General features: G+C 34.8%; 1 protein-coding gene across 1 annotated transcript in view; it reads right to left on the bottom strand.

Moving 5' to 3' along the window:
• Positions 1–14,040, bottom strand: part of PREX2 (phosphatidylinositol-3,4,5-trisphosphate dependent Rac exchange factor 2) — a 689,594-nt gene extending 675,554 nt beyond the window's left edge. The window contains exon 1 of the mRNA XM_053715101.1: positions 13,613–14,040. Within this exon, the coding sequence (XP_053571076.1) occupies positions 13,613–13,753 (141 nt within the window). The 5' untranslated portion in view covers positions 13,754–14,040. The remainder of the gene's footprint in view (positions 1–13,612) is intronic.
• Between the last annotated feature and the right edge of the window lie 251 nt (positions 14,041–14,291).

Raw genomic sequence — 14,291 nt, 5'->3', positions numbered from 1 at the left:
CAAACATGTGAAGAATATCTGCACAATATACCAGTCCCTAGCATCCCCATAGAACTTAAAGATTCCTTAGACTGACCAATTCAAGAAAGAGAAGTACGTGAAGCTATAGCTAACTTAAAATCCAAACAAAGTACCAGGTCCAGATGGTTTTTCTGGACTTTATTATAAATCATCCACTAATCTTCTAGTTCCACATCTCACCTACCTGTTTAACCAAATTCCAGAATAAATCCAATTCCCAGATACTATGCTCCAGTCACACGTGTCTCTGTTACCCAAACCAGGTAAACACCCTGATACACCAGCCAACTTCAGGCCAATATCCCTTCTCAACGTTGACCTGAAGATATACGCCAATATTATTGCAAACAGATTGAGCCCTATACTACCACATATTATTCACCATGACCAGGTGGGATTTGTTCCACAAAGGTAAGCAAAAGATAATACCATTAAGGTATTAGCTCTACTAGACTCACTCATAAGGAACAAAACGCCAGCAATATATTTATCTACAGACGCAGAGAAAGCGTTTGATCGCTTAGATTGGACCTTTCTGCTTTCTACCTTAGAACGTTTTGGATTTCCTCCCACATTTATTCATAAATGTTTCGCTTTATATAACAACCCTTCAGCGTGTATCAAGGTTAACGGATATCTTTCAGAATGGTTTGAAATTAGAAATGGATCACGTCAGGGACGCCCTTTATCACCCCTTCTATTTATATTATCCCTAGAACCCCTTGCCATTAAACTCATACTTAATCCTAAAATTCAAGGAATACAAATTAAACATCAGATATATATATTGACAATATTTGCAGATGATATTCTACTAACACTTACTAACCCACTTGAATCTCTTCCTGCAGTACAGGATACACTTACAACATATGGAATAGCATCCAATTTCCTAGTAAATATCTCCAAGTCAGAAATGATGCCACTTAACCTCTCTCCTAAAGAAATCTCTAATCTTTTACAAAAAAAGCCCTTTTGAACTACAAAAAACTGCATTGAAATATCTTGGCTTACATATCTTCCCAGATCCAATAATACTGCATAAATACAACTACGGAAAACAAGTAGAAGAATTTCGCCACATAGTAAACACATAGCTTCTGAAAAATCTTACATGGTTAGGTAGAATTGATGCGGTGAAGATGACGCTACTACTCAAGGCACTCTACATATTCCAAACACTTCCAATACAAATTGTAACCCGGGATATTTTATCATTACAACAAACAATAAATGATTATATATGGAGACGCAGACCCCCTAGATTACCAAAACAAACACTAACACAAATGACTGAAGAAGTCGATTTGGGAGTTCCTAACCTGATGGTTTACAAACAGGCTATCTCATTGCAGAGACTAGTAGAATGGTCCAAATACAATGAAGAATCATGTAAAAGATGAGTACAATTAGAAACACATCTCTCAGGTATACCACACTTAGGAATTGTATGCTGGAACCCAGATCCAGAAACTAAACAGATACTCTCTACTCCCTCTTCCATTATCAACACAACATGGACAGACTGGATTAAAATATGCAAGAAATACCCATCCATAACAACCAAATACTCTCCTCTCACTCCCATAAATAATAATAATGAATTTCCAGCTGGTAAAAAGTTCAATTTAACAGATATAACCGACTTCACACAAACACTCCCTATAAACCAATTAACCCAAGATGGGAAACTACTACCTAAAGCTCAGTTAGATTAATTATGCAATGGATGTTTACAACCTTGGATCTGGCATCATCAGGTCTCACATTATATATTTACTCTTACATTTAAAAAAGATCTCACTAGAGCACGAACGGTTTTTGAAACCATATGCACAAAAAAAGAACCAACTAAAAAGTTAATATCCATTCTCTATAAAATGGTTCTAAAATGTCAAACACCGCCTCTTCCAACTTATGTTAAAGGATGGGAAAAAGAATTAGGACGCAAAGATTTAAAAAAATAAAAACTGGATAACTAGATTCAAATCCTTAGCTAAATTGGCACATTCAGCCAGGCCCTTAGAAACCAACATTAAAATTATGACAAGATGGTACTTAACACCAACAAAAATTAAATATTTCTTCCCGTCAGCCAATGATAGATGCTGGAGAGTATGTGGGCATAGGGGAGACTTGTTACATATATGGTGGGAATGTAAAGAAATTAAAATATTTTGGACACAGATATTTACTAATATTGACTCAATTTAAAGTATCCAGTTGAAACTCTCCCCAGAAATAGCACTCTTACACACTAGTCCAGAAATTACATGTTAAATAAAAAACTGGAAATCCCCAATAAATACCCACCCTGAAAGACTGGTGTTCCTCGGTAGAAATCACTCTTATATTAGAAAGATTTTACTATTGGAAATTGGGAAAATTAGATCTTTATAGGGATATGGTCTTTTATTAGAAATCATACACAAATAATGTTCTAGTATGACTTATCTTATTTACTTTATCTAATAAATATATAACTGCTGCATGCTCAAGTTGGGATAATATCACTATTTAAGATATTAACTACATTGTAATGACTTTAATATTATTGTCTTTTTTATTTAGTTAGACGTTATATGGTTAATGTCCTTTTGAATTGTTAAGTTTGAAATATGTTGATGTAAGAAAATGTAAGACAGATAAGACAGTATTTGGACACTTGTGTCAACGTCATACTTGTGAAAGGTACAAAACCTATACAGCAAATTAGAGACAATTAAAGTGCAAGAAGTAGATGTAAAAGAAATGTATAGGTGAATTAACATAAAAGTGTATTGTCATTTTTATTTGTACTGTCTATACAATTTCTGAAAATCAATAAAGAAAATAAATAATACAAATAAATAAATAAATAAATAAAAATATATATATATATATATATAAATATATATATATGTATATATATATATATATATATATATATATATATATATATATATATATATATATATATATATATATATATATATATATATATATAAAAGACCATTGACAATTGTTTGATTTCTTCAAATTTGGAACATAAAGAAAAAGTAGAATTTAATATCTGAAAGAATAATCTCACATTTAGGCTTTTAACATTGCAACAGTATTTTTTAACTATAAAAATGTTTTCATGAAGTATTTTGTACTTTTCTATCTAGGAAGACTCAGGAGCAGCTAAGAACTACTCAGCAGGAATAAGAATAAAAAAACAGAAATGTGTATTGTCTACCATCAGTAAAAGCAAACACATCCAAGAAATAAAACCAAGAGTACAAGACTTAGTCTTGTGCGTTTCAACTATCACACCGCCTTTGCTAGCTGGTGATTGGTGGCTACACATAAATACTTCTTGTTATTGACTCACCAGCTGACTGTATTTCTGCTTTTGGAGCTGACTTTTGCTATATATGTTTAACCCCTTGGCAAGGGTTAAGCACATAATTGCAAGAAATAGTGCAATATTAACCCCTTTGCGCCCTTATGACATTCTATGCTGTCCTAACCACACTGGGCATAAAAGCCCTTAGGACTGTATAGAACTTCATAGCAGTATAGAGGTACTAAACCCAAAGGCGCTTCCTGAATGGAATCGTGGACAGGAGGGAATGCCTAGCCTCATAGGCACTCCCCGGACACGATCCCATCATTGAAATCATGCGATCACATGAAAAGAGAAAACAGAAGCGCCACATGGCCCAATATTGTTTGTTCAGAGATGGATAAATCTTAAGGTGATGAGTAAACTCACGTTTAGTAGAGCACCTCAATTAGTGCTAGATATACGGTCTGGGATCTATTAGGTCACCCAGAAGACCAACCTCCTGCACAGGAACTGATGTCTATATAGGCGAGAGGGAAACACAGGTGCCAATATGGCCTAGTATTGCTGTTGCAAGGTGTCAATACAAGCAAAGAGAAGAATAATACTCACAAAGTGTGAAGCACCTCTTGTGGTGCTATAGAGGCATGAAGGGGTCAATTCAGTCACCCAACAGACTTCTAGCCAGAGATACAAATGGATCCAAAGGTGTAAAGGATCCCACAACTGGTCCAGAAAAGCGAATATTCCTCCAGAGAGGGATAAAAGATATATGTCCCAAAGAAAAATGCAGCAAGTGTTCAAAATATTAAAAAGTGATTTTAATAAAAATTATAAAAATAACAGGCAACGCGTTTCTCAGCAGATAGCTGTTTCATCAGGCTTCATAAAATGTTTACTGAACACTTGCTAAATATACCCTAAACCTAAACTGATTAATATTAAACAGGTGATAGTGGGAGGGATCCACTTAATCAGTAATATGATCTTAACCAATCGGTTGCTACCATATAGGTCCCACATTAAAAACATAAACATAAACATAGACAGTTTACAATACAATATACAATGCATAAAACAGATTTCATATATTCCTAATTGTCCTACAGTTTATTTGATCAAATATATTTGGAAGAACTTTAAGACAACCTTTAGAAATTATTATACCTTATTTTTGAGAGTAATAATAATGAGGCACACATTAAAGTATAAACCTCATGTCAACTATAACCAGTGTGGGGAGGCGGTGATTAATAGCAATTTTTATGTATATATTTTTCTAGTTAGTGTCACATTTGATATTGAACTAAACTTATGATGGTCATACCTTGTTATGAATGACATGTTGTCTGAAGACAAATTGGTTTCAGATGATATGCGTAATGAGAGCAGACAGAGCACAGCAATTCCAATAATAGTAAACGTTAAGTTGTTTGAAAGAAATAAGTAGAAGTCTCAGTCAGCTGTTAAGTCGTAGTTTCTAATTTGGTGTAATTTGAATTCGCCGCTGACTAAGTCGGCGTCTACAGGCGCTCAATGCGCTTGACAAGCCATAGTCAGATGTGGCCCAATCACTGCGTGCGCTCGAGAATAGGCGTTGACGATAGCCCCATTCCTCCTCTACGCTGAGTGCGCATGCCCGGCCCCAATGTGCTGAGTGCGCATGCCCGGCTGCAATGAGTCTATCAAGTGAGGATCATATATTAGCGATCCTAATCCAGATACGTGGCACTGGCTAATAGGTATATAATGATAAGGGGCGTGAGATGTGTTATAACCACGGTGCATCTTTTTAATCTTGAATAAGTGGAACTATCATTGTATCCATAAGGGGGCCAAAAAATGGGAATTGACTGGAGCGACCACTAAAATTATCTAGTATAGAAAGAACTTTGTGTTGCGCCAATGAAGGGGCCAAAAAAGAGAGAAAACGTTCTCTAGGCGAACACTAAAATTATCTGATAGGAAGATAAGCATTGCTGTCAGTTCATACTAATAATGTCATATAGATTACAACGATGGGGCATAGATCTGCAGTAAATACTACAGCTACAGTGGTTTCTAACATTAATAAGAGATGTATCAGATAAAAAGCGAACGATCGTGTGATTTAAATTTTTTACTTATTTGTTTACATCGGAACTTTGTTCCAATGTAGACAAATAAGTCTGGGCGGGAGGGGGTTAAAATGTTCTACCGCTAGGGGTTTGTTTATTTTTTTGCACCTTTATGTCTTTAATATAAAATAAAATAAAATCATCTACAGCTTGTGCTTTGCTCTAACGGTACAATAATTTAAATGAATGTGAGTTAAATGAAAAGAAAAATAATAAATAAACACGTGAATATTTTTCTATTTAATAAATGACTACATTATTATGTTCAGACTAATCTACACAACCATAAAACCACAGTCCTAACACTGTATCATTATGAGGGAATCAATTGCCATACATTACAGCTTCATCAAATCTAATGCTTTTAAGAACATCAGTCTCACTTCCTCACTATAACCAAAGCCCTGCAAAATTCCTTTTCATCTCCTATTATTTTGTCTAAAAGCATCGGTCAAACACAGTCTAAGAGCAGTGGACACTGTGCTAGAATACCAATTAGCTCAAACAAGGGGGGAATTCTTTACTCATTTCCAAAAGCTTTCTCAATGACAGTAATTGGGGACAGTAATTTCTGACACTATCTTATTTTCTAAATATACAAATATGTAAATGGTCTCCTCTACAGCCTCCTTTTTATGAGGTATATGCAGAGAAACAATATATTTAGAGAAAAATTAAACATATTTCATGATGGATTTAAATTAAATATATACAGAACTAAATTCAGAAATGTACCACAATGCAATGCAAGTTTATAGAATGCTGCAATTTAGGCAGGAAGTTAGCTGCAGGGAATATTTCCCTTGGGTGAAGAGAAAGGGGCTGGTCTAGGATGCATTTTTGTTTGTTAGGATGGAAAAGAGCCAAAAGTAATAAAGGTGGGAAAGGGACAAAGATTTTTCCTTGATTTTGTCTTGAGGAAGCAAATAATTTCACATATGCTATTGTATGTTATGGGGAAAAAATCCTTTGCTAACTCTTATTTTTGACAATTATTTAAAAATAATCCCATCCTAAAAATCTTATTTTTTTGCAATATTGACTGGCAATATCTGATCCTGTCATTCTTGTGCGTATATAAAGCTATAGGAGTATTTTATTATGAGCAGGACTCTCACCTACACAGTATATTTCCTTACCTCAGGGAAATTGGTGTAATTTATTATTTTTGTCTGTAGGACCTCGGGTTTTCATTGCAAATTCCCTGTGAAGCAAAATACAAACCTGTAGAAGCTAAAGATAATCCCACATTTGGGGAAAGTACACAGTATTGTCAAGAATTTGTTTACCATAATATCTTTCTGCACCTCTGAGTTTTTCAACAATGCCTGGGGTTAAGGATAAGACTACAATGAGGACTCAATACTTTTAGTTGATTTTTGTTATCTTTATTTGTAATGGGCCAGCATATTTAGATAATAAAAATAAATATAGAAGACCCTGTTGTGGTGAAACATTCTAATGTATTGGATTCTAATTTTAAACAAATGATCATTTATAAATTTAGTCCTAGTTTTTGAGTTATGCTGCATTTTTTTCCAAGCAAAATAGATTTTATTTGCTCAAAAAAATATATATTTATGATGTTATTAATAAACATTGTATGTTATTAGCAGCCTTGTTTAAAGATGTGACCTTCCAATTTCATACAGGGGTAACACGTCCTTTGTAAGGGGAGTTACAGCTTCACTGGCCATCCCAAATGATTATTCTAAAGCTAGAGTATAGTGAGTTTAGGCAGCTTTTTCACTTCTACATTGATCATGTGATATCTTAAGACACTCCTATATCCCATAAGCGGTCTCACTTTGTCTTCATCTTAGACTGATGCATAGTTTCAGAGCATCACATTCTCTTGAAAGCAAATGTCTAATGGATTAAGAAATTTATATTTTTGCATCAGCTATATGACAGCCAGAATGATTCTGAGACCACCAAGTCTAAAATATATTTTTGCCAAAAACATTATTTTAGTAAAAGCTATTTAATTATATGTGAAACTATTACTGGGAATTGGTTTCACACTCACTACTTATCTTCATGGGGTGATAAGGGCAACTGCCACTGCTTTACTTGTAGAGAGGGACACGTGTTTGTAAGTGTGACAAGAAAACACTGGTTTTATTTAAAAATACATTTTAAAGCACTCTCTTTTAGATTAAACCAGATGAGTACAGTGTCCCTTTAAATACAACTTAATATTGTTAAAGGACTATTCTAATGCAAAAAAGACTTGCTCTACCTTGTTCTCACATTTGTGTCTCATTCATACTATGTATTTATCCCTATCAATTGGGTTAAACACATAGCTAAAATCACAGTTGGTAGCCAGGAAACCACTAATAAACCAATTAGGAGTTGCATATGTATGCAGTCATCAGTCACCAACCATGTCCTGCTTAGGAGCTGCAATGTGTTTCATTTGCTATGAGTTTAACCTCTTTTTAGAGAGCATGACATTTTTTGCATTACACTGTCCCTTTGAATTATAGACATTAAAATTCTTACAACATGCCCCCCAATTGTCCCTTATCCCTTGGGATTGTCACAGGTTTTGAGGTATGGAGCGCTTCCCGTCTGCAGCCCATCATTGTCTTGAGTTTAAAGGACTAATTGAGCCATGCTTATGTCCTTCCACTGCCCATCTACACACTCCCATGTAATGCATGTATGTAACCCCCCCCCCCCCCTGTACATGATTCTGCCTCTCAGACAGGGCCTCATCAATAAAATACTGATGGGCCCCTGCCAACTAGATCATCAACCTGTGACATCCCAGAAATCATCCAGCATATGGAAGATACTTTACAAGTGATTATATGTCAATTTTATTTTAATAGCCTCTTTTTCATAGCTTCTGTCAGTCAAGAGTGTGCACATTGCATTCCAATATATCAATTGTTGTGTATGCTCCAAGGCTGGTGCTGGGAACATGCATGATGTGCTAATGTCAGAGTGAAATATTCATACAAGGAAATTTTTCTTTAATAATAATTTATTACATTTTTTTTAAAAAACTATATAGTGGGGTAGGAGGTTTGTTATGAAATGGGTAGAGATATAAATAAGTGGTTTTATGTCATCCATTTTCACTGCAAAAGTAAAGTTGGAACTGTGGGTTGGGAAACGAAAAACATATTTTGGCAGTTAGATAAAAAAAAGATGACTTTGGAGTGAGGAAGAAAAAAATAGAACATTTGCAAACCACTGTTTGATGTCATAGTTAAACAAAACACTAGATACCATGCAGCATCCGGAAGGTGAGGTTGCCTGACCCAGGAGCACAGTGAGAGATATATCACATTGTGTAAACTATGCTAAATATAGATGCATCACAATAATACTATTCAAGTTCCTTCTAAAGAGTTATTTAGCATGTGATAAGAAACTTTTGAATAAGTTTTAAAAGTTTTAGACAAGACTTTTCTGTGTGCTTTGAAGAATCTGTAACATCCTGGTGCTCATTCTATAATGCACATTTACTCTGCTATCAGTGGAGTATATATATATATATATGTCCCATTTGGCCAAACTAACTCTTCCAGTTTTGCTTTTAATCTTAACTGAGTGTGTTTTATATATATATATATATATATATATATATATATATATATATATATATATATATATATATATATATATATATATATATATATATTTATATATACACACACAGAGAGAGAAGCACACTCACAGGAACGAACAACTGGCTCAATACCATTGTTAGCCTGTTCTATGGCATTTTACCACCTGGGTGCAGCTTCTTTTAGCCCAGTAATGCTTTTCACAGAGTAGAAACTACCTGTAGTATATCATATCAGTCTGATCCGCCTATTACGGTCAGTCCAGCGCCGAAATACCAGGCAATTCCTCTCTGAACAAGGAACACAGCAACCCCAGACAATCGTTTTGGCCTTCATTGGGCCTCGTCAGTGAGGTGTAGCTTCTCTCTGTGTGTATTTAGTCTCCCTATGGGAAAAAGGGGAACCAGACGTGGACTCCTTGCTCAGTGTGCTTAGAGGAATATGGCTACACCTCACTGACGAGCTTCAATGAAGGCCAAAACGATTGTCTGGGGTTGCTGTGTTCATTGTTCAGAGAGGAATTGCCTGGTATTTTGGTGCTGGACTGACCGTAATAGGAGGGATCAGACTGATAAACTACAGGAAAGTTCTTCTCTGTGAAAAGCATTACTGAGCTAAAAGAAGTTGCACCCAGGTGGTAAATCGCCATAGAAAAGGCGAACAATAGTATTGAGCCAGTTGTTCGTTCCTGTGAGTGTGCTTCTCTCTCTGTGGGTGTATATACCCTGTGTGTCTGTGTCTGTATGTGCGTATGTGTTTGTGTGAGTGTGTATATATGTGTGTGTTTGGATTAAAGGGCAATTATAATGGAAAAAAATGCATGCCATAAATGGCTAGACCATATAATTTTAGCACTAGCAACCATGCAAATCCCTTTGCCGGTGTTTAAAGTATGGTTAAAGTACTGCCCAGGAGCCCATAGAGAACTGGAAATGACTGCTGGGCGGCAGTTGTATATCCCACCAGCAGTTATCTGTGGCTTCTGAGCAGTACTTTAACTATGTGTTTAACCTCTTTTTGGGGGGGTTCAATACATTAGGAGTCAATCACAATTATTTAGAAGAACTAGAAAAACTTATCAAATTATACATCTAGGAAAAATCACCATAGACTTTAATGGTATTTTTCTCTTTAAAATTATTACATAAATTTTGTCTAAAGAGTTTCAATTGACCCACAATTTTGCAGGGTGCTAGTACTAAAATAGTATGTTCTAACAAAATAGAGCATGGAATTTTTGTTCACTATAATGACCCTTTCAAATGGCTTTTTTCTTTGTTCCACCTAACAGAGGGTATTTTACAACATTTTACACTGTTTGTTTTGTTAAAAGTGTGCTGTGATTTTTTTTTTTTACTGTTCACAAGTAGAGAAATGGAAGTTCTGCTTATCAATCAATGAGCAATCAGTCCTTAAAGGGACACTCAATTAAAATTAAACTTTCATTATTCAAATAGCGCATGCCATTTTTAACAACTTTCCAATTTACTTCCATTAACAAAATGTGCACAGTCTTTTTATATTTAAACTTTTTGAGTCACCAGCTTCTACTGAGCATGTGTAAGAATAAGTGTGTATGCATTAGTGAATGGCTGATGGCTGTCACATGGTACGTGTATGCATTTGTGATTGGCTGATGGCTGTCACATGGTACAGGGGGAGTGGAAAAAGACATAACTTTTAAAATTGTCAGAAAAAAAATCTACTACTCATTTGAAGTGCTATTGCATTGTCTTGTTATCTTGCATTTGTTTATTATGCAAATCTACTGTGTTGACTGGTCCTTTAAGGCCCAATTCCACACAGAGGTGCAATTCCTGCTTCAAAATAAATAGATTTAACATCATTTAACATAATTTTCTATGTAAAAACAAAATATTTTAAACATGGTTAAAAAGTGCTCTTTCATATGAATGCTAAACATTTTTAGAGTTTACTATTCCTTTTAAGAAGCATTCTGGGGGGTGGGGGATAATCTGCTCTATACATAAGAGATTAAACACGTAATAAAAGGTATACACCCAGTGTGCTCCTCTGTTCCTCCATGTGAGGAGGACACTGCTGGCACATGCACACATTCTGCACATTAGATATGCAACTTTGACCACATATATTAGTGTATAGTAGGGGTTAACAGAAAATAATGTAATTATTTTTTACAAGAATGTCCATTCCAGTGATTTATTAAAAAAAAATATATAAAACTAAAGACTTATTTAACTGTATTACTAGTGGATCTGGATGACAGCTAGGTGTCTGTCAGGAAATACATTCAAAGAAATGTTGTTATAATAATAAAAATTGGTAGCGTTAAAACAACATTTTATGAGTCCAGGCAGACTCATAAATTTAGATGTAGGCTGTATAGTCTCAGGAAAAGTCAGACTGCAGTTCCCTTTGTAAGCAAATTTGGTTTAGTAACAGGAGATGTCATAAACATATGTGTCACCTGTGGCTAGCACAGCTGTAGTACTAGACCAATCAGAGACCTCATTACATTTTTACCTGGAGTTATATTTTACACCTAAACATTTTGATAAATATTCAGGGTTTTTAAGGTTAAACATTTTTATTACTAATATATTCCAAAATTGTAAGTTTCTATGTGTGCTGCTACTAAAAAGTAAATGTTCCTGCTTTACTCTGTATTTATGTGAGATGCATTATTAAAATTGACGTCATTTGACTTCTATATCTTCCTTTTTTATGGAAAGTATTTAAGTAATATTATATTATGTTATTAACAGGTAAGATGACAAGAGTTTGCCAAACTTAAAGCTGCATTTTCTATGTTCTATATAATTAAACCCTACATCTAGCTTTTATTCACATAAAACAGATTATACTGAATATAACGAAATATTTTTTTTGTCGTTGAATGTATATTTTCACTAACACTGCACTTAAAGGGACACTGAACCCATTTTTTTTCTTTCATGATTCTGATAGAGCACGCAATTTTAAGCAACTTTCTCATTTACTCCTATTATCATTTTTTCTTCGTTCTCTTGCTATCTTTATTTGAAAAAGAAGGCATCTAAGCTAAGGAGCCAGACAATTTTTGGTTGAGAACGCTGGACAGCACTTGTTTAATGGTGCTGTCCAATCAGCAAGGACAACCCAGGTTGTTCACCAAAAATGGGCCGGCATCTAAATTTATATTCTTGCTTTTCAAATAAATATACCAAGAAAATGAATAAAATTTGATAATAGGAGTAAATTAGAAAGTTGCTTAAAATTGCATGCTCTATCTGAATCACAAAAGAAAAAATGTGGGTTCAGTGTCCCTTTAAGGTTGCAAATTTCCATCTAGTCCATTGGCAGACAATTTGAAAATAATAGGGAAAACGTATTTGAAAGGAATAGTTAACACTTTTAATTTATCCAAATTTGGGAATTTATTGTATAAAAGAAAAATAATTTATAAATATAAATAAGACTGAAAACACAAAAACCTAGCAATATATTTGGCATATTGCCATAAAAAAAAAAAAATCTAATTGGGCTGCAAGAAATATTTTTTTCCTGAAGGTAATTTTCATAAAAAGCAAAAAAAAACTTTCTAACTAAAAGACATTTATCTTCCTTATGGAATATCAAGCTATATGGCTAAATGTCTGTTTGCCTATTGGACTGTTTTGAAGTGGTTTTGATGACACAAGATAAAGCACATTTCACCAATACAAAAAGGTTTAAAACTACTGAATAAAATGTGTAACAAAGTTATTTTTCTCTTTTCAGTACAAAAAAACATTGTTTAAATAACTTAATAACCTGTATATACAAGAAGACATATTTTTTTAAATTGTGAGTATAAGATTTATATACAGGGGGCTTATTTGAATTCATGAACTGTGAACTGTATTTTATAACTTTTATTGGGAGTTGTATCCCCACTATTAGAGAACTGTACTTCAGTCAATACGCTTTTCTCTGATCCCCTCATGTGGCAGAAGATTCAGACTGTTTCTTTATTCCCTTTAGTACAATTGGGCACTGTTCCTTTTGTGTTACATGGGAACATGGCATCAAAACACATTCAGGAGGACCAGAAAACAGAAAAAAGTACAAGAAATAATTGAGAGACTGAATACATCACATGGACTTAATGTTAACCAGCTGCTGCAGTTTACATACATAGACATTGCTTCACGTTATACAAATAAAGTTATAACATGCATAGCACAGATGAAATATGAACTAGATTGTGATTACATAACTATGCACATGGTTCTCAAAAAGAAGTATGATTTTTACACAAACTATTAAAAAACATAAATAAGGATGAAAGAAATCTGAAATGTGCACAAAATGTAAAACATGTAGACAAATACAAACACATACATGTTTATTTAAGGATACATATTTGTACAACGTGTTTAAAATTAATAAAAAAACATTTACATTTAAAAAAACTGCTTTGACACTTCAGCTTTAGTTTCTTATATATGTGATTTGTTGCTAACATGTTGTCTATCTATAATGGCTTATTTTGGGGGTTTCCAGTAATCCAGTTACTTTGGCTGGCTGGATGCTAACATGAAACAATCCCATCCCCCTCTCCCCATAATAAAACTCACCGACACAAGAAACTCCAAGGTCCCCACATAGTCTCTCTCAGTCTTCAAAAGCTCACTCAGGACGCACACTCTGAGGCGCAGCTGCCTCTCCAGATCCTTCCCACTCTCTCCTTTACTCTCAGCTTTATTTTCTTCTGTCATTTTGGTCTGTATTCTCTATAGCAATAAAGCAATTCCTTGTATTATCCAAGTTACCTACTGCAGTACACGTAGAGTTATGCAGCTTCCCAAACCTACATGTTTTATTCTGATGCTACATAGGGATGCCAATGCGTTTAAATCCCCAGGTTTATGCTTGCGGCAGTGGTACAAATCCTCAGGCTTAAGTTTGTGGCAAAACAGGGGGGGGGGGAAGTTTTCCACGAAAAAAAGTTGAAAGGAAAAAACAAAACAAGTTTCCTTTTGCTTCCAGACAGTGGGATAGAGAGCAAAGCAAGTAGTTTTGACATTAATCAAGAGTGTATCCATGTGACTCCAGCCCCTTCATCCTGGACTCAGCCTATTTCTCCATCACCCACCCCCCAACGGTGCTGTTCCCTCCTTTATCCCCTCCAATGAATGTCAGGAAAAAGCAGGGGAAGCATTGCGTGCCAGCAATGCCCTGCACACAATCACAGAGCAGGATAGCCCTGAGTCAAGAGGGGACTTTTATGTCAAAAGGACGCAGAAAACCTCCAAA

The sequence above is a fragment of the Bombina bombina genome, chromosome 5, assembly GCF_027579735.1.
Source record: "Bombina bombina isolate aBomBom1 chromosome 5, aBomBom1.pri, whole genome shotgun sequence".
Lineage (NCBI taxonomy): Eukaryota > Metazoa > Chordata > Amphibia > Anura > Bombinatoridae > Bombina > Bombina bombina.
Note: the sequence above shows the minus strand (reverse complement) of the source record. Positions and strands in the feature narration are given on the sequence as shown.